Source organism: Drosophila arizonae, chromosome 5 (genome assembly GCF_054131065.1).
Source record: "Drosophila arizonae isolate 15081-1271.41 chromosome 5, UAZ_ARI_1.0, whole genome shotgun sequence".
NCBI classification, from domain to species: domain Eukaryota; kingdom Metazoa; phylum Arthropoda; class Insecta; order Diptera; family Drosophilidae; genus Drosophila; species Drosophila arizonae.
Window position 1 is genome coordinate 17221060 of NC_142925.1, and position 21576 is coordinate 17242635.

At 38.7% G+C, this 21576-nt stretch overlaps 2 protein-coding genes across 4 annotated transcripts in view; one reads left to right on the top strand and one right to left on the bottom strand.

Annotated features, from left to right (window-relative positions):
- The window catches only part of ttv (exostosin glycosyltransferase 1 ttv), a 90971-nt gene that overhangs the window by 61637 nt on the left and 7758 nt on the right, over positions 1-21576 (top strand). The window contains exon 1 of one of the 2 annotated variants that reach the window (XM_089471164.1): positions 15761-15779. The exons of the other annotated variant lie outside the window; for it this stretch is intronic. Coding sequence (XP_089327290.1) covers positions 15777-15779 — 3 coding nt within the window. The 5' untranslated portion in view covers positions 15761-15776. Of the gene's footprint in view, positions 1-15760; positions 15780-21576 lie in introns of those variants that run through there. 2 annotated transcript variants of the gene reach the window in all.
- LamC (Lamin C) lies at positions 7734-12952 on the bottom strand. Of its 2 annotated transcripts, none has more exons than XM_018010620.2 (4): positions 12315-12952; positions 9255-9849; positions 8465-9187; positions 7734-8308 (listed from the first exon to the last, which is right to left on the bottom strand). In XM_018010620.2, the coding sequence occupies exons 1-4, from the start codon at positions 12716-12718 to the stop codon at positions 8162-8164; spliced, it is 1869 nt and encodes a 622-aa protein (XP_017866109.1). In that variant the 5' UTR covers positions 12719-12952; the 3' UTR covers positions 7734-8161. The 2 variants fall into 2 exon arrangements, with proteins under 2 accessions (XP_017866109.1, XP_017866108.1); XM_018010619.2 differs by having other exon boundaries at positions 8382-9187.

Sequence of the window (21576 nt, forward strand, 5' to 3'; positions counted from 1 at the left end):
TCAGCCCCTCTTTGCATATGCCAAAAATGCAAGCTGTGCCAGCTTATGGTCAGCTGCCACCGCATGCACCCACACGTTGCCCCATCTATCTCACGCTCTCTCTCTCTCTCTTGCTCTCTCTCACTCTCGTCCTTTGTGGCTTTAATATGAAAAAACTTTTGCGCATATTTGTTGAAAAATAGTTGACGTGTGTTGCCCGCCTGCCGTCTGCTGCCTGCTGTCTCTTGTCCGCCGTCCGCTGTCTGCTGGCTGTGGCTTGGCAGGATGCCCGCCGGAGCATCACGTCCGTTCAGCCCGCTCCAAACGTCACCCAAATGAACATAAACTCAATTTAAACATTGGGGGCGCGCGCTAAAATTATAGTCATATGCCTGGCAATTTGTTTTATTAATAAAACGCATATCAAAGTGCAAAATCCACTCGGGCAACTTTTGCGACTCCAGCAGGAGGTTGGCGTCCTTGAGGCGACGCGACGTGCAGCTCGCAGTTCGCTTTAGACAGGCAAATCACGTCGACAGCCAGCAGACAGTCGGGCGACGGCTAATAACCTTTTAGTCTAATAGCTTAACCCAAAACACACACACAGACCGAGAGAGAGCGTGAGAGAGTGGGAGAGTGAGAGGGACAGAGGACGTCCCAGTGTGACCGGCCTTACATTTCACGGCAAATCCTTTACGCCTAAGACTCATTCATGCGGCAAATTGATTTAGGCATAAACAAGCTGCCGGCCCATGAAAATATGAGAGTGCCATATAATTTTTGCTGCCCGAATTTGATATTGTTTGGGTCGGGGCCATCGCACGGCGCCTCAATCAGCATCCGTTTGCCAATATTGTTGTAATATTTGGGAGTCCAACTCTTTTTCCGTGGGCGTTGAACCGCAGCTGGCGGCACGATTTCGATTTGGGTTAGGGATCACAGCTTTCACGTCTCACCTCTCTCTCCCCACACACATTTAAGTCAACAAACTAACAACAACAAGTGCAAGGACAACAACATCTGAGGCTGCTGCTTCTACTGCTGGCTAAGCAAACACCAACAACAACAACAATAGCAACAACGGAATGGCAAAAGGTGCCGCAAAGGGTTGCCCAATGCTTGGGGTCGCTTTGAGTGGATGCCCAACATCTGGACGAAAAACAAATTAAGCAGTTATTTGGGGTTTTTGGTCGTCACACTCACACACACGTACACCCACACACACACACGCACACACACTTTATGAGCTTACACACCCATTTTGGCAGTTAGCCTTGCTATTTGGTTTGGGGAATTAAGGCGTCGTTCATTAAAGACTCGACTGATAATACCGCATGAGTTGGCCGTATTTTATACGAGTTGTCCTCGAGTCATTAAAACTAGACATAATTAAGCTATTTTCGGAATTGTCTTTGAGCAATTTTCATGTAGGCTTTTTACTTGAGAGAAGTTTTCTCTTTTTGTGAGGAAAATGGAGAATAAAAAAATATTAATTTAATTGATTTATAGAAATTCTAATCAGTTTCACATAACTTTGGTCTTATTAAGACGAAGCCCTAAATAAAATTATAAAAGTTGTATATATAAAAAAAAAATTAAATTTAAAAAAAAATTTAAAACAATGTATAAATTAAATCTTTGTTTATTATTGAATTTTTAAACAGTCTAATTAATATATATATATATAAATATTTAGATTTTTGTTAGAGTCTAATAAATAAATAATAAAAATAAATCTAATCTAAATAGTTAGAATTTAGTTTTAATGAGTCTAATTAATAAATAAATATTAAAAAACAAACAGTTAATTTATTATAAATTTTAAATAAAGTTTAAAGTTTAGTATAAACTAAAAAAAAATACGAAATAAAATATAAACTGATTCATAATTAAATATTCAAAAATTGATAATTTGCAGTTGAGGTATATGGCTGCAAATTTATTAATTTTAAATATTGAATTATTAATTAAATATATTTTTTATTATTTATTTATTAATAAGATTCTAAAAATTCAATAATAAACAAAAGTATTAATTTATACATTTTAATTTTTTGTACTTTATTTATTTCTTATTTTTATTTGATATAATTTGACCATTTACACTAAACTAAGTGCACAGACTCATTTAAATGCAGTAACTAGCACAGTTATTCCAGAGCCGTATTAGAAGAGAATTTGATATGCATTGTTATTACAGCTGAATTCGAGCTCAATTTTATTTGATTATGTGATTAACATATAGGCTTATCGAATTATGTGCGATGGCTAAAAAACCCCATAGAAACTTGTGCGAAATGGCTTCGAAGTGACGTCCGTTTTGTGCGGCTGATCTGTAGATTTGCATAATTTTATTGTGTGTTGAACTTTTGGTGGCGCAGCAGAAAGCTGAATACACAATAGCCTCGAGCAGATACACACACACACACCCATAGATATATATATATATATATGTGATGGCACCCACACATAGCCGCAATGTTGCCCACCACAGAGAGGTCACTCAAAGTCCACTTACCAACTTAGTTAGCCAGACGCTCGCTCGTTCGCTCGCTCCTCATGCCCAAAATCTTTGCCTAAGCCTAAAAGTCGCTATTGAGTTGGATTGCTGGCAGTCTGTGTGTGTGTATTGTTGTTGTTGTTGCTGCAGAGTGTGTGTGGATGTGACCGATAAGCGTGTGGTGTGCACTTAAGTTGCACAGTCACCAGGCCAGTGGGACGCAGCCGAATGTTAAAGTTCGAAACTGGTCAGAAAACCACAATAAGCCAAAGATTACGTCCCACTTCAAACATCTCCAGATACGAAACTGAAATTGTTGTTGTTGTTGTTGTTGACATTGTTGTTGTTGGTATTGTGTTTATGGGCAACGCCCAATGTCCGGGTCCAGCTGCGGGTTAAGTTAGTTTGCACAAAAATATGTTGCATACTTCTAGGCAGCTGTCGAAAAGTTCATGCCGAGAGTTTTATACACACACACATATATAGATTTATATATATGTATATGTATCAATGTCTATGTGTTGCTTCGCCTTTTTCGACTTTCACACACACACAGGCTGAAGTTTTGTGTGTCACCGAGATTTGCATTTCAAAGCATCGTGGGCGTGCTGTCACGCCCAGCTGCAAGCGAAATATGTAGTTCAGCAGGTGCATGAGGTGTATGAGGTGTATGTATGTACTACACCTGCACAGAGGCAACAACTTATTACTTTGACTAATCCTATTATGCGCATGCAAACGTGCGACAAGCCAGAACTTTTCCTGCAACGACTACTTTGAAGTTGAACGCCTCAGTGACTGTCACTATCCACCTACTTTACTCAGCTTTACTTTACTCACTCTAACTGTCTCCTACTGTCTCTTTCTCTCTCTCTCTCTCTCTCTCTCTCGCTCTCACTGTCTGTTTGTCCACCTGCCTGTCCATTCATTCTATTGAATCGTGCGCTCACTCAAGCGTCGCTAAGTTGTCTTAGCAGTTTCTGCTGCTACACTGCAAAAAAAAAAACAAAGCTCAGCTAGAGTTTGAGTTAAAACTTTTTTTTTTTTTTTTTTTTTTTTTTTTTTTTTTTTTTTTGTTTGTATATATATTTTAAGCGCTGAATCTGTACAATGCAAGTTTAGTACCTTAACAACACAATTAGAATTTTTATATAACACCTAACCTTCTGATGTATTCAGGAGGACTTACAAATATATATTTACAAGTATCCCTAAACGACTTATCTCATATTTTTGGCAAAACCCAAGCGTTTTAATCGCCTTAGTGGTCTCGCAGGAAGCAATCTTCTCGCTAGTCTGCTCCGGTGTCTAGCCAGTCTGTCATTATATCGGCTAGTGTGTCTCCCAATCTGTTCCTCCACAGTAAACAGTTTCAGATCTCGATGTAGAGTTGAGCCGCGCACATACCATGGGCAGTTTGTAATTTGCCGCAATACACGATTTTGCAGGACCTGTATGCGTTTATAGTTTGTTTTTGCGCATATTCCCCAAATCTGCACACCGTAGAGCCAAATTGGGGCTACACAGTGGACATAAACCGCTCTCTTAGCTCTGAGTGACATGGTGCTGCGTCTGTTGAGCAGCCACCGCAGTTGTTGCATGCGTTGCCCACATCTCCTAGCCACTGCCTTAAGATGAGGACCAAATGTTAGACGCTTGTCAAGGGTGATGCCAAGGTACTTTGCCTGCGAAGGTTGATCAAGTGTTTCGCCATCTAAACGTATAGGCGGGGTGTGGCTGATGAAGGTTTTTAGGGTGAAGCAAGTGTTGGTGGTCTTGCGTGGGTTGATTTTCATGTTCCATCTTTTGCACCATGCTACTAGTGTGTTTAGGTAGCTCTCCACTCCATTCGAAGCCTCAGTGGGACATTTTGAGCTGTAGAGCACCGCTATATCGTCTGCGTAAGTAGCGAGAAGGGCTTTGCCAGGATTCTCCATGTGGCGCACGCTAGGGGAGGGTAGGTCGGCCGTGTAAATGGAGTAAAGCAGCGGCCCTAATACGCTGCCCTGAGGAACTCCAGCTCTCATTTGGCAAGGAGTCGAGTATGTGTTCCGTACTCTGACAATAAATTGCCGTCCCTCCAGATACGATCGTAGAATCCCGAAGTAAGGTGCTGGGAAGAGGTTTTTGATTTTGCTGAGAAGCCCTGTATGCCAGACCCTATCAAATGCTTGCTGCATATCGACAAAAACTGCGTTGCAGTATTCCATGTCATCAAATGCATGAAGGATGTGCCTCGTCAACCGGTGAACCTGCTCCACAGTTCCGTGTCCTTCTCTAAAGCCAAACTGATGGTCCGGTAAGATATGACGTTCACTGATGATATTGCCAAGTCGATTGGCAATAAGTCTCTCCCATACTTTGGAAAGTGACGACAGCAGACTTATTGGGCGGTACGATTCTGGGTCATCCTCTGGCTTTCCTGGTTTGTGGATCATTACAATCGCTGCCATCTTCCATTGCTTAGGAAAGAATTCCACCCTCAGCATAGCATTAAATATTAAAGCTATGAAGATGATCGCCCGAGTAGGGAGGGCTTTTAGCGTTGCATTGCTCAGTCTGTCATAACCAGGTGCTTTCTTATTCGGCAAGGACTTTATGACTTCAGCAATTTCCTCAACCCTAACTGCCCTAATGGGTAAGGACATTTGTAGAGGTGTCTGTAGACTATCAGTGGTCTCTTCGATCTGATCAGCAGTGGCAAATTCATAGGGTGTGAACCTGGCTTCTAGATGCTTCGCAAACGAATTCGCTTGCTCCTCTTCGTTCTTAGCTAGATCACCGCTAGGACACCGGATTGGTACCTGCCTAAACGGTTGTCTCTTAAGTGACTTGGTACACTTCCAAAGCGAGTATCCAGCATCAACTGTATAATCCAAAGAAGCCAGCTTCTGCTCAAAGAAGTTGCTTCGAAGTTCTCTCAATACATTTCGTAGTTGCCTAGCAGCCCGGTTCCATAAGATTCGGTCCCATGGGTCCTGCGTTCTGATTGCGCGTCTACGAAGTCTTCTTTTTTGCAACAAAAGATCCCTGGCCTCTCTTGTTAGTCGAATTCCATAGTTGGAACCTATCTGGGGCTCAGAAGGTGTTGATGCAGCAGCAGCCGTATAAATGCTCTCAGTGAAGCTATTGAGTTAAAACTAATAATGCTAATGTTTTTACTGTATATATACAGACGTATGTATATAAATACACATTATTTTTGTATTAGCAGCACAAATAGATTAAAATCGCATAAATTTCGTTGAAATAAAAAGCCAAAAAAAAATAATTTAAATTCATTTGATAAATTCACAGTTATGTCGTAATATGTGTGCGCTAAAATTAATATTGAAATTGAATTTTGAATTTAAGACAGCCATATATACAGAGAGAGAGAGAGAGAGAGAGAGAGAGAGAAAGGGGAAAAGAGACATAGAGTAAGAATAGTTGTGTCAATTTATTTAAAAAAAAAAAAAAGGAAATATTTAGTAAATTTTTTGTGCCAATTCTATTGATGTATGCTTTTTGTTGGTTTGACAACAAATTCAAACGAAAATAACTACACATTCATTAGATTTTTAATTAGCGAACTATAAAAAGTATGTATACATATTTATTTATATGTACAAATTGTTTCGCGCAAAGAAATTAAGAAACAAATTTATTTCGATTTTAATACGCAAAGTATAAGTATAAATTATATATTTAAGATATTTAAATATATATATATATTCTATTATATTTTTACAAAATTAATGTACACATAAAATATTAAAGTATATTTTTAGAAATAAATATTTGTATATGTAAAAAAAAAAAAAAATTAAATTTTAAAGTTCACGTTCACATTATTTTTGTTTATAATAGTAATAAGGTTACAACTTGTAACTTACAAGTCATTGTTTACAAAAATATAAATATATAAAAATACCAAAGTATATATATATTTATATATTTATATATTATTTATTTTATTTTATTTTATTTTTTTTTTTTTTTAATTAATTTCAACATATACAGTGAGTAACAATAATACTCGGTTTTTTATTTTTCATTTTGAAATGTCTATAAAACATAATTAAAATTAAAATAGGGTAAATGCTCAGTAGATTGCAAAAAAAAAAAAAACCTTTCCGATGAGCTATATATCAACATAGTATATTTAAAATAACTAACAAAGATTATACAAATACCGGAAAAAATAGTTGAAATCTAAAAAAGCCGAATATTAATGTTACTCACTGTATGTCGTAATTTTAGTATTCTTAGTCGCGTCCAAGTCTATTTTCTGAGTTTTTCTGTCAATCTCCTTCTTCCTGGTTGCATTTCTCTTGAATATCGAAAGCAACCCTATGCTCTGACTCAACAATAACCGGCTATAGTTGTCTCTCTCTCTCTCTCTCTCTCTCTCTCTCTCTCTCTCTCTCTCTCTCGTTGTCTATCTCGGTGACAATACTTCCTTCAATTGTCACAAAGATGACAACTTACTCGAATATTACGAGCTGTTACTTTCTCTCTAATACCACTGCAGTTGGCCATCATGATGTCATATATGTATATATAATATAAAACATACATATGTATGTACATATAATATAAAATATATTTATTTTAATTTAGCTACGTATAAAATATAGAAAATAGAAGCTGATAGATGATAGATTGAAGATGGACAGTAGAAAATACTATTAGATAGAAAATAAGGGAAAACCTTAAATTAATTTTGTTGAGCAATCTATTTGAATGAAATGTTAAACTTGCTTAAGAGAGAATGAAGGAAAAACATATGGATATTGCATATGGCTTACGCCCTTAGCTTAACGTTATTTGGCCAACACTCGACGAGTACAGTGAGCTATCCATTAATGGTTTATCAACAGCAAATTCCGTTGGCTTAAGCCGCTTGACCCAATTCCTTGCGGATGCTTTTTCGCACGGTGCACGTGGCTGGCGGCATTGTCTGCAGTGCTTCTCTCTCTCTCGCTCGCTCTCTTTGCTAGCTGCTTGTAGTTAATTTCACCTGCTTACTGTCCATTTTGCTCGAGTGGGGTAAATGCCGCGAAAAAGAAAGACGAAGAAGCAGCAGGAGCAGCAACTAAAGAAGTTTCTGCAAATCTTGGCAAGCGCGCACTAAGCTGATTTTCTGGGGCGCTGGCTAAGTTTGCTCGCCAAAACTTGGCCAAATGCTGGCTGAGCCATTAATTGAATTCTGGCCATGTCTGCGAGAATTTACTATTAAGTTTTAGCCACGTTCCCATATAAACTAAATATGTATTTTTGTTTGTCTGTTTCTTTTTTTTGTTCTTTATTTTCAACTCTTGAGTGTTTTTTATTTTTAAATATTTTTATAAAATGCATTCTCGCCATTTATAAACAAAGTTTACAAATCAAGTTTCATTTAACATCTCTGCTAAGCATCTTGACCATCTATAGAGCCAGCCAATAATCTGGTTGCTGTTGTTGTACATTAAATAGTTGCATTTGTTTTTGTTTTTTGTTAAGTTTGATATGCATCAAAATCCGTTTGGATGTGTGAATGTTGCGCGTGTTGCAGTTCTTGTTCAGCTCCTTAAATACTCCATCCTGTCTTCCTTCCTTTAAGTCTCTATGAGTGGGTGAGTGTATGTATGTGTGTGTGTGAGTGTTGCTGTGTATGTCAGTGTGTGTGTGTATGTGTGTGTGTTGAGTAGTATTGTCCTTTTAGAAGAGTATCGAGAAGAGACTTCTTACGCCAGTGGACCCAGCTCCGGAACCGAGGGCAAATCCGGTGGAGGGCGTGCCGCTGCTTCGATGCCGGGAGATATGGCTGGAAGTGTTCTCACGGATACGATCGTAGCTGGCAACATCCTGTAAGGGAAGGTTGGGAACAATTAATTTTTTTCTTTAAATTTAACGGCATTTTCATTAGAATATAGCGTACTGGTCAAGCACGAACTCGAGTTGCTTGCAGTTGGAACAGGGATCGCATGTGCCGCACATGTTATAGAGCGACACGACTCTCACCTCTTTGTCGGCATTGGTTAGGATCGAGCGCATTGAATTAGCCACCGGCCATTTCTTTTTCATCAGCAAATTGTTTGGCGGATCGTGAGACGCGCCAGTATCAGCAGACCAAATGGTCACGCTGGCACCGCCCGACACCTTCGAGCCGCGCGAGAACTTAAAGGCGAGCTCCTCATCGCCCGCAATGCGGGTCAGCTGCCAGCCGGTGAGGTTGATCTCCTCGGTGCCCTTGTTGTGCAGCTTGATGAAGCGGCCCTCGGTGTCGGCTTCGATAATCTCTAGATCGCCCTTGGCGGCCGCATTGACCGAGTACTCGGACAGGGTGCGATCCTCGCTCTCATCGATAACGGTGCGGCGACGCTTCACGGCGCTCGAGCCGGAAATGCCGGGCGTGGCAGAGCGACGTCCGCTGGGCGTCACACGGCCCGAACGGGAGCCACCGCTGGCAGTCAGATTGGTGCCATTGCTGGAGATGCCGGAATCGGTGCCGGGGCGACCGGGCGAGGTGATGTTGAGGCGACGCTCCTCGCCGCACAACAGCTTGTCATAGGCAGCCAACTCCAGATCCAGCGAGACCTTGATGTCCATCAAATCCTTATACTCCTGCAGCTGCTGTGTCATCTCATCGCGCATGCGCTGCAGATCCGCCTCCAGCGAGGCAATATACTGGTTATGACGCAGACGCTCCGAATCCAACTGATTCTCCAGCTCGCGAATGCGTGCCTAATGATCAAGAGGAACCCAAATTAATAGAAAAGAAATTTGCCAAGAGCTAATCTCCGTTGCTTACATTCAGATTGGCATTGGTGTTCTCCAGCTCCTGCAGCTTGTTGTTGAGTCCATCGATCTTGGTGCGCATCATGCGCACCTCTTCGGAGGCATGGAGTGAGCCCTGTGCGGCGCGATTTGCTGCGGCCTTCAGATTCTGAATCTCGGTGTCGTAGAGCAACTCGACCTCCTCCCGATTGGCGCGCATCTGAGCCTCGTACTGATCGCGCAGCTCCTGCAGAGATTGCTGCAACTTGGCCTCGTATTGGCGCGAGAGACGGCCATCGATTTCGTTGATCTCGATCTGGCGACGCGAGCGCGTCTCGGTCAGCTCCTGCGAGTGCACCTGGTCCTTGAAGGCCAGCTCCTCACGCAGGCTCTGATTCTGGTTCTCCAGATCGACGCGTGCCAATGTCTCGGCCTCGAGCTGCTTGCGCAGATCATCCAGCTGGCGGCGCAGACGCTCGTTCTCCAGCGACAGTTCGTTCACCTGATCCTCGGCCTTCTTACGATCGGCCAAGGCCTGATTGTATTTGCCATTGACTTCGGTGTAGCGAGATTCATAAAGACGTGCATTGTTCTCAGCCACGTTGGCCTCCTTAATTTTTTTGTCAAGTCTGCGAACGGCATGAAACGAGATGTTTTAGAATGTTGTAAGGGATTACTAATAATAATATGGCGCAATGCTTATCACTAGACATGTGCACACCAATTGATGACGTCATGCAGTCATACATGCCTCTCTCTCTCTCTCTCTCTCTCTCTCTCTCTCTTTCTTGCTTAGAATATCTCATGCATATCAAAGCTTTGCTGCTTTACTCTCTTACTCAACCGCCCTCTCACCGCCTCTCCCTCTCCCTTTCACTCTTCTATAATTTATTATTCATCGCTTGAGTTTCTTTTGGTTGCTGCCTTGAAATCTTCAGATGTCATTAGCATAAAGTAGCCAAGCTATTTTCCGCCCAATACATATCTATCTATTTATCTCTTCTCACACAAACACACTCTCTCTCTCTCCCTCTCTCCCTCACACACATAATTTATGTTCACCAAGCTACTTCAAACGTTTTTTTGTTTTTTATATTCTCTATGTGGCTAAAAACAAACTTGTTTATTTGCCTAACAAAAATTCCGCAATCTATTCGAAAAAAAAAAAAAATCATTAAAAATGTCGTCAACGTCGACTCTCGTGGTTTTCTCGTGCACGTTTCTTTCCGTCTATACTTTGAGCTGTACTAAATTTAGCGCCAATATCAACTAGAGCGATATTTCAGTGTACTTATTCATAGGCAAACAAATTTAGTACTAATTATGCTATTTAACCTTCTCTTAAGTAGCTACAATTAGGCAGCATCTGAGGCAAAGATCTCTGTAGTTCTTCATGGCCCAATTAAATGCTTTCCTTTTTACAAAATTTAACTGCCATCAGCTAACATAATTTTTATGTCTTTTGCTGCCTTTTTATGTATTTCCATTACACAAAAAACAAAAAAAAAAATGTATATAAGTAAATAAACAATTTGTGTGTAGCTAATCAACAACGTCTCACAGAAATAGACGAAATCCCAAGGTTCTCTTTCGGTTCTATGGCATGCGTGACTCGTATACCTCGTGCTGCGCCTCTCCACTTGGAGGGAAAATAAATGAATATGCTACCAAGCGACCTAATTTATGAAAGCGAATTCTATGTTTTATTATGAATTTAAACGTCAGGCAGGCACTGGGTTAATTGTTCAAAGAAATTGAAGGCCTGGCCTAGTAGCAAAGAAGCTAAGGAAATGGCGCTAAATGGAATTGGGAATTAGTTTATGAATTTCAAAATGCGTTCTCAGCAACAACTCTTAATTGAAAACTCATTTAGCCAAAATATATGAAAAATGTTGCCCCGCTAATTCCTAACGATTTTTTCCCTAACTGTTCCCAATCAGCTCAAACTCTTAATTGAAATGTCGTTCCCTAACGCCCACTCGTAGTACAAGTGGATTTCAAAACTGTTCCCAGCTATTCAACAACTGTTCACAACTATTCAACAACTGCCCCAGCTTCAACTGAAAATGTCTTGCATCGCAACGAAATCTATTCATAATCAAAACATAAATTAAATCTTTAAACAGCATTTTCAACCTTATCCAAAGCAAACTCATATCAACAACCGGGCCTAAATACCTTACCGGAGCTCGTGCCTACAGCACGCATATGCAAACATTACGAGCTCCCAAATAGTTTCCATACTTTGCCTAATACCCTGAACCCAATGAATAACCCAAAAAATAAATATTGTCTTTGATGATAACAGCAAACACAATAATTTGAAATACGCAACAATTGGAATTTGTTGACATCATAGAGAAGAGGAAGAGGTGGGCCTCCTGAGATATCACCCTCGATAACTCCAAAACTGGTATTACATGTTGAGCTGCTCTCGGCCTGATGGCGGCATTACAATCAAATGTGTGTGTTATTTTTGGTTCGGAATGACATCATATATATGTACACATATATTTATATATGTATACATAGGTATATGATATTCGCTTTTGTTTTCATAGCAACCTTGGAAGAGGGCTTAGGCATTACGTATACGCAATATGCCAAGCATTAAACTCTGGAAGTTTAGTGACATTTGCTTTGGCTATTAGCAACACGACGCAAAAAATAAATTCAAATCTGGCCAATTGTCGAAAATGTAAAAAATGTGATTCCAAGTTTTTAAATACAGTTGTTGTTGCTTTTGTTGCTGTTGCTCTTGCCTTCGCTCTCTTTGGTGTTGCTTTAGTTGTTATTTCGGTTTCGCATTGGAGGTTTCTCGAAACGTAAATGCAAAAAATAAACAAAAGCAAACCAAGAAGAGAGCGCGTGTGTGTGTGTGTATGAGAGAGAGAGAGCAACTCTGCCATGTGCGATGACATCAGCCAAATCCAGTACAAATACCTGCACTGCTCTCTCGCACTCACCCTCTCTCTCGCTCTCTCTCTGTCAATGTCTGTAGTCTGTGTGTCTGTGGGTCTCGCTCGCACTGCGTGCGCTGATTAGTGAGCTTCGAGTTTGTTTTCGTGTTTTCATTTTCCCGATTCGTTATTACCTTTGCTTCAAATCATCATTTTCCTCCCACAAACGCTTTATATCGATCTCCAGTTTGGCCTTCTCCTTGGCTGTTTCATCGAGCAGCTTACGTGCGGCAGCCAATTCCTTTTCGTACACAGCCTTCAGGTTGGAGGTTTCGCGATTAACGGTTTCTTGTGCCATATGCACCTCCTGTGTTAGGCGTGCGTTCTCATTTTCCAGATGACGCATGCGATCAATGTAACAGGCGAGACGGTCATTCAGATGCTGCAACTCTTCCTTCTCCTGCAAGCGTGTGGTGCGTGTGGGACTGGTGGGGCTGGTAGCGCCACCCAAACGACCGGACGTAGAAGCCCCGCCGACAGGAGTCGACGTGGAAGCGCGTGAGACGCGTGTGTTAACAGTAACGCGGCGTGTTGCCATTTTTTATTATTTTATTTAATTATTATTTTTATTATTTTTATTAAGTTATTTAATATAAATATTCAACAAACTGAGGAACGTTTTAAGTACGCAGCTTGTTTTTCTTAGTCTTTTAAATTGTATTTGCTACGACTGGTTTAAAACTTTTTTGAAACTTTTTTATTTCCTTGCTTGCTGGCTGAACACGTCCGATTGCTTCGACTGCTGAAAAATTACTGTAAGTGGCAGCATGCTAGCCGCTCACACGAAAGCGCCGTACGTCATCATCGACGAAATTAGTAGTAGTCGCAGTCAGCGTCTCAGCCAGTCATAAAAAAAAGAAGAAGAAAACCCAACCGCCACAATAACAAAACGTCAGTTTGAGAACCAGCGTTTGACTCTCTCACACTCACTCTCTTCTCGCTCACATGTTCAAATGGCGACAGCGCTGCCAGAGTTCTCACTGTCACTGCCGCGGCTGCCCGGTTAGTTGCTGCTTTCTTTTCGCTGTTGTTCAGAACGCCGTTGTATTTGCAGCGTAGCAGTTGTTGTTGTTGGAGAACGAGAGCTACAAATAGAAAACGAAACGAAAATCCAAAGCAATCAATGTCAAAGCGTAAAACTCGTTCACCAAACATTCATATTAGCATATGTTAATGCGTGTATGCGTGCGTGTGTGCATGTGTGCGTGTGGGCTGGCATGCCCGATTATACATAGAATTGAAAAGTTTTCTTCTTGGGGAGTTTGGGCTAATGTACGCACTCGTCGAGGTGTTAAAGAAAGCAAATGCAAATGCATATAAAGTAGGGCAAATCGATAAACGATACAATTACAAGAACTCGGACTGTTGCTGCCCTGCTCGCACGTACACATTGCGCTCGCTTATTCACCAAAGCGGTTACTCAATTAGTTGCCGCAGTTATGATGAAGCCATCCGCTTGGCAAGCTCTGTCAATTTCCCACCCATTGGGAAAACGTTGGGCAGAAAGTGCTTAGCACAATGTCAACTTGTCAAAAATGAAATATTTATTGATATGTGCCAGGATTGTGTTGTTGTTGTAGGTTAGAGCTGCTCGCCCACCCATTAGTTTTCGTAGGGAATGCCAGCAGCAATAACAATAAATAACAGCAAGAACAACAATAACAGTTATTGCATGCTTTGAAGAATAACTTTCTGTATTTCCATAGGACTGTCTCTCTCTCTTGCTCGCTCTCTTCTTCCCCTTTTCTATGTCTATATTTTCGTCGTTTCTGTTGTTTTCAGCGGCCGCAAAAATTTTATAGCCGGCAAACTTTTTGCACACAATCTAGACGCATACAGATACACCTGCGAGGCACACTGGCTAATGCGAATATGCATGCATATGTGTGTGTGTGCGTCTGTGTACTCATGTAGAAAAGAGCATGCCGCCTCTCTCATGCTCTTGGCATTCACACATCGGCATTGCCTGTGTCATGCTGTTTCTCTTTACCCATTGTTGTTTTTGTTGCAAACCGTTAGAGCCAGCTGTTGGATCGAGTGCAACAGAAGGGCTTATCGCGTATGTGCCCGCCTTATGTGACGTCATCAACTTAAAGTGGAAACAAAATAAATACAAAAGCAAAAGCAAAAGCAAAAGTAGCAACAACTGACCTCCAATATAAAAATGACGCGAACCTCGACAATGTGGGACGCCTTGCTGTTTGGCTCGCTCGCACGTATGCGCGCTTGGCGTGACGTCATCAAATTATTTTTAATTATTGCGTCGCCGTTGTCTTTGCTCTGAGAGGAGCTTCAGAAATACTTATTAACATATTTTATGTTCTGTCTTGCCAAATTATAATTCAGTTGGAGTGTGCATAATGCGGGTACAGTTCGGCTAATTAAGTTTAATTAACGTTAAGCGAAACCGGTGTTAAATTGTTGTTGGAATATACTTATTCTTGTTATGCCGCCTCACTTAATGTGCTCTTGTTTATTTTGCTTTGTACTTATCATTTGTTGTCAGGTTTTGTGCTCACAATTTTTTTGTGTTTCCGTCTACGCTTTTACTCAAGCTTTTCTTTTTTTGATGTGCGGCGTCTATATGCCGTTTAGCTTGATTAATTGTAAAAATTAAGGCCATTTACTGATAAGCATTTATTACATTACATTATACATAAATATAATTACATTAGGGTTTGAAATAGACGTGATTGTATTCAATCAGCTAGCATTTGTACAATGTTTTTATCACAATTTTATTGTATCGAAGGCAATAATACTAAAAACTTATTTTGCATATTAAATGCCTTAGCAACATAGAAACACGTTTTGACTAGGCTTTTATAAGTTCTCTATTATTTAATACAATTATAAGTTAACAAAAGGTATGAATATTTTATGTGTAGGTATTTATAATTTTTATAAAAAATGTATAAAATTCCCATAGAAAGATTATAAATATTTTGAGTGCTATAACTTAATTTACAGTATATTTTTTAGTAATTAATTATAAGCTCAATGTAACTTTAAAAACTAAGACAATGCTAAAAAGTTAATTTATTGAGAAATATTTCAAAGCCAACTTTGTTTTTTGACAAAAACATTCTTAAGAAGAGTTAACTCAAGGTCTCTTTGAACTATGTATATTTATAGTTTATATAGGGTGATGAGCAGATCTAACTATGTATGTATATTTGCTTATTTACCCGCCTAGCTTTCTGTCTGTCTATCCGTCTGTCCGAATGTTTGCATTTCGTACATTTAGCATTGACAATGTATACATACATATATATGTAGATAAATACATATATAGATTATGAGCTGTTCGTGTCTCTAAGTCTTGCGCTCATCCTATCCCTATGTATGTATAGGTGTCAAGAGAAACTTAAACTAGAATACCTAAATAGGCAGCAAGTATCACTCTCATTGGCCACCCACTGATCGAGCTCAACCGAAATGTCCGACTATTTCAAGTTCGATGTTGTGAGCACTGAGCTCACCCTATATAAAGGGCAGCCAATTGCAACGTCTCTTCAGTTGCATTTTCGATTTCCTCTGTGGTAGTCGTCCAGTGTGGAGCAGTGCAGTGCAGGGCTCTTCTTCTTCTTCGTGGAATGGTAAATATTTCAATAGTTCATATTATTTGATTAATTGTAGCATATATTTAGTTATAACTTTAAGTAAAATGTTTTAATAATAATTATAAAAGCTAATAATTGTTGAACATTGTTTATTGAGTTTTTGAGCTAATGTAAAGGTAAAATAAATTGCCCTTGAATAATAAATTGATAAGTACTCGTTGGTATAGTGCTTTAACAGATTTTAAATATTTAAAATATGAGCAGCATTTAGAATTGAATTTATTGGCGAGCGGGATTTAATTGATTTGTGTGATTGCTCATCCTCCAGCGCTCGCTTATCCTCTTATCGTAAATATTTTGACAGGATTACTTTTTTTAAGTTTAAGCATAATAATCATAATAGCTGTCAACATCATTATCACTAATTGATCATTTAAGAAACAATCATTAATTAAACAATATCATTAAAAAAAGCATTATGAAAACAATTATTAAATCATTTAAAATGTAGTTATAATATTCATTATGTTAATGATCATTTAAATATAAAAACTATAGTGTTAATGATGCTGATAATTAGTTTTATTATATATATAATATTCCTTGGTACAAAAGGCTAGAAAAATTAATTTGTGAAAGATTGAGTGTATGAATCTATAAATATGTTCATGTTGATCAAGCTAATCATGACAATAATAATCACTACAATCATTAATTTCCCTTCAATGTAATTTATTATTAAACGTAGCTTTACCCTTGCTGGGTAACTCTAAGTCGAGTACTCCCCCAGCTAGAGCATTTCAACTTGTTTGTCGCTCGCTTCACAAACGAAATATGTAAAGAATAATGAAATCATATTCGGTACAGTTAGTTTTCCAAATATTTATGCATAAATTTGAATGCATTGTCTTCGTGTTATCCAGATGATTTATGTCAATTTGTCATTTGTATCAACAGTCAATAAAAAGAGAAAGAAACTGTCTGGACTCAGAAGCAGCAGCAGCGCATTTAAGCCAAGTTCTTCTTCTGCTTTGCCGTCTTCTATGCGCTCATTCAGCGATTCTGTCAGTTTGTCAAGTTCACAGTTTGTCAGTTTGTATCTCTGCGAAACTTGTTTGTCGTCTTTAAACGAATTTGTCAAAGCAGTTTCCATAACTTCAGTGTCTCTCTCTGTTGCTGTTGTTGTTGCTGCTGCTGCTGCTGTTGTTGTTGTTGTTATTGTTGTTGCTGAAGTCAAACAACAGCGAAGTTTGCCGGTCGCGACTTTCGGCCAACAATAATGACATCATCGCAAGCTTAAACTTTAGGAATTCATGGCAAATGACGTTTACTTCATTCTATAAGCCGCATCCACAGTGAATGGCAGTGGCAAAGCGTTAGATAAAAATGTTTGCGAAACTACAAAACAAAAACAAAAATAATAAAAAAAAAAAAAAATAAAGAAAAGCTAAGCAATATGTTATACGAAAATGAACAAAGTTAAAATTGCAAATTGGGGATTATCGATTTTGGCTATGCAACTGCCATTTACACATCGTTATATAGATAGATAGCACACTTAATTAACATTGCGTTCAATTCAATGGAATTTATACGAAACTTCTAATATGAAAATGAAATGAAAAACGAATGAAAAATTCACAGAGATCTGTTGTGCAAATGCCCTAACTTTAGTTTATCGATGTTCCATAATTGAAATATATTTTACTTCTGGTCTCATTTTTACTTTTACTAATTTATTTTGTATTTCATTTCAATAGAAAATGTTTTATATATTCCTTCACTGCGTTCCATAGTTCACATTAGAGCGCAGCGACTCTCTTGCAGGGTATCACTTGCAAAGCAATAAACATAAAAAAAAAGCAATCGTGCACAAATGCGTTTGGCATTTGGTTTGTACTATTTTATCGTTTTATTTATTCTCATTTTGTTGGTAAGTTTTTATTTCGGTATTTAAATGTTTTTGGCATCTACCAAAAACGCTTTGCAAATAAATAAACAATAAATAAAATAGCTGGAGTTGTAGCTGTAGTGACACGACTATAAGATACTCTGTATGCAATATTGATAAAAAATATTGGATGACAAATATATTGAGAAATTGACTAGAAAGTACCCTGTAAAATGTTCACTAATAAAATTAATAAAATTATTTAAAAATATATATAGTTTTAAATTTACTAGGGTGATTGATTGATTTTTGATAAATCATTGCTCTAATTTTTAATCAGCTTGAACAATATTTTAATTTTTGAATATTTATTTCAAGCAAATTTATCCGAATATTACAATATGGAATATTCCATTCATGGTGAATACTTCAATATTATAAACATATTATCATTTCAATATTATATTCATATATATTTATTTTTCTAAATATATGCATATAATTAATTTAGTTTGGTTAAACCTTACTTAAGTTCCGTTTGGGGTATAACAATTGCTATTGAAAATCATTTGATACGCGTTAATATTACATGTATGTAGAGTTGCTGTAATGCCAGCATACATATATACACATATACACTCACACACATATACACTCCCACTCCCACTCGCATTTCCATTTAAAGGATTTACTATTTATATATATTTAGTTCAGTATTTATTTTATAATTAAAATTATATATACAGCACGCTCTTTCGTTGCTTATTTCCTCCCTCTCTCTCACACTCTCTCTATCTCTGTCTCATGTTTGGCTTTTGCATGTAAATTTGTGCAAAGGGCAGCGCATTACGCATACGCCACGTTGTGTTGGCATTAAGTTTTCGTTTGGATTTTGTTAATTTCAGCAGCAGAAGCAAAGCAGCTGCAAGTTGTGCACAATTTGAGTGTTTGGTGTTTTGTTTTAGCAACTGCAACTGGAAGTGCAAGTGCAACTTCTGCTGCAACTGCATGGGCATTGGCATCGGCAGCTGGCAAAAGTTGACAGCATTTACATTTCTTCCTCTTCTACTTTTTCTTTCTTCTGCTCCTGTTTTCTCCTCAAGCTACTCAGCATAAGTTAATTTAATGTTTGTCTTCTGCCTCCGATTTTCTTGCTGTTGCTGTTGTGTGTGTGTGTGGGTGTATGTATATGTGTGGGTGGTAGCTGAAAGGACAGCAGCAGCAGCAGCAACTCGTGCAAGTTTTAGATTTGCTATTTGGTGTCGTTGACTGCGAGTGCAACTGCAACTGCAACTGCTGGAAGTTGTATGTTTGCTTCATGCACATTTTGCATTTTGCATTTTACATTTTACATTTTACATTTGGCATTTTATGTATGCAGCTGTCGACGCTTTGAACTTTGCGCCCCAAAAACTATGCTGCAAAACATCAGTAAATACGCTTTTGCTCTTTCTCTATCCCTTTTTCTCTCCCTCTCTCTCTTTTTGCGTGTTTACGCGAATTCAAATGCGAACGTGAATGCGATTTGCGTTTATGCGTGCCACTTAAAGCGCGATAACAGCTTCAAAAATGCAGCTTCACGAACAAGGGTTAAATGTTGGTGAATTATGGCATAGCAAACAAACAGAGAGAGGGAGGGAGACAGAGGCTGAGAGAGACAGCAGAGCATAAATGATGCCAAAATGTGCTCAAACATTGCGAAAGTATTATATTTAAGCCAGGATATTTGCTTTAGATTTTAATGCGCAGTTTTCAATGTCTGCCATGAAAAGTTTATTAACAGTTTTTATTGCAAAAATGAAAAATGATTCCAAAGAAAGCATTCTCTATTAATCATTTCCTATTAATCTACTAGTCAGTTTTTCTCATTGACAGCTCAGCAATCATTGAAGTCAGGCGCAGCTTCACTGTATACAAATAGATTATTTATAGGACATTGTCTATTTTAAGCAAGGCTAAATTAATTAACAGTAACTTTACATTTTGTTCCCTTTACGTATTAATGCCAACTTACCTTGCTTTAGACTTCGATTTAATTTAATTTCTGACTACCCAACAAACATTAGATTTTACACATTATTATCAATCACTCACTTTGAAGATTATTAATTGACTAATAAAATAAAAATAAAATAAAATGAATTGCAAATAATATAATATAATATACAATTGTATAAATTGTATATATTATATACAGTTATATTCCCCTTTGGCAATTATGAATTAATTAATTAAATAAAAATAATTATAAATAAAATAATAAAATAACTAATTATTTATAAAATAATATAAACAAATTTAATTAAAATAATAAAGTTTATATATTATATATAGTTATTATTCAGCTTTGACAATTATTAATTAATTAATATAATTTAAAAAAAATGAAATAAAAAACAAAAAATATAAATTATACATATTTTAGTTTATTTATAAACTTAAAACATTCACCATGTAACTAATAACTTAAAATGTAACTTTATTGAATCTACTCTAATCAGCTTTAGTTAAATGCATTGGCATAGACAAAAAAAAAAAATTAAATTTAGCAAAGAATTTTTTTGGCCAAAAATTCATCAGCTATGTGGGTGTACATGTGCATATGTATGCAAGTGTGCAATTAATTTAAGTAAATTTCCTTTTAGCTTAGCATGCAGAGTTTGTAAATTTCTATGGCCTGCTTTTAAGGCTGGCGCAAATGAAATTTACTTGGCTAAAAGGGATGAGCCGGCCTTATAGCAACAGCTACTGTAAAACATGTATGCGAGTATCTCTGTGTGAGTGTGTGTATGTGTATTTGCATAAGCTGCTGCCACGCCCATTCCAACGGCCCATGCCCAAAATGCATTCACCTGTTTTATTTGCACACATTATGCGCTCTATTGAGTTCTTGCGCCCAGGCTGCTGGCTCCGCCCACTTGGCCCCAAAGAGACGCCTCCTGCTGCCAGACGGGCTTAATCAGACAGTCGGTCGGTGAGGGCGCCTGCTGCCTGTGCCTGCTGGCCAAAGACTGTCGCTCAGTTGCTTAAGTAGTTGCAGCATAATAAAGAAAAATAAAAAACGAAAAACAAAATGCTGGAAAAATTGAAGTCGACGCGCTGCCCCTCAAGCAAACGTTTCCCAAGTTGCAGCAGCAGCAGCAGCAGGAGCAGTAGGAGTAGGAGCAGCAGCAGCAGCAGCAGTAGGAGCAGGAGTTAAGTTGCTTGACATGTGTAAGGAAATGAGTTGGCTGCAAACTTCTTGTTTTTTTTTCGCCACGCCCCCCTCCGGCATATATGTAATGATGGAAAATTCGTTGAGTCTACCAAAAGTCAGCGAGCTTAAAGCCAATTAAAGCACTTTGTTAGCCAATTAAAATGGCACGCCAACATTTGCTGTATGAGCTCCCTGACCGGGCAGGACCCCAACCGAGCCCAAACGACCCGGGCATGGGAGCCTAAGCCTGCGCATATATGCACATTGCATAATTGAATCATAGACAAAACGAGTCGAGTCGCTGCAAGTCGAGTCGAGTTGAGTCGAGTCGAGCTATGCACCTGCTGGCCTGCTCGCTCTTTGTTACCTGTTTGCTTGCTCTCAGTCGCTCTCAATTATGCTGCAACGTCAACAGCGGCCAGATTGACTTAATTATGTCAGCCACACACACACACTCACACTCACACACACCCGCCTCACACATGCCCAACCCCTCTCCCATCCTCATCCAACCCCACTCGAGCTGAAAAGTAAACAAACACGCGCCTCGCAGACTTTTAGGCGACTAACTCAGCTCGCTGCCTCTGATTATGCCAAGCAACGAGATAAAACTTAAACAAAACCCAGAATAAATGCGAAAGAGAGGAAAGAAACGAAGATGGAGCGAGAGACAGAATAGTGCAGAAATTATAATTACTAAATAAAACAGGCACTTGAGACGCGTGCAGTTGCGACTGCAGCAATGC

Coding starts and splice junctions, on each gene's coding strand:
- LamC (XM_018010619.2), bottom strand. CDS start 12,718: ATGGCAACACGCCGCGTTACTGTTAACACACGCGTCTCACGCGCTTCC. Junction 9,850..12,314: donor AATGATGATTTGAAGCAAAG/GTAATAACGAAT, acceptor TGCCGTTCGCAG/ACTTGACAAAAAAATTAAGG. Junction 8,309..8,381: donor CTCGAGTTCGTGCTTGACCA/GTACGCTATATT, acceptor CTTCCCTTACAG/GATGTTGCCAGCTACGATCG.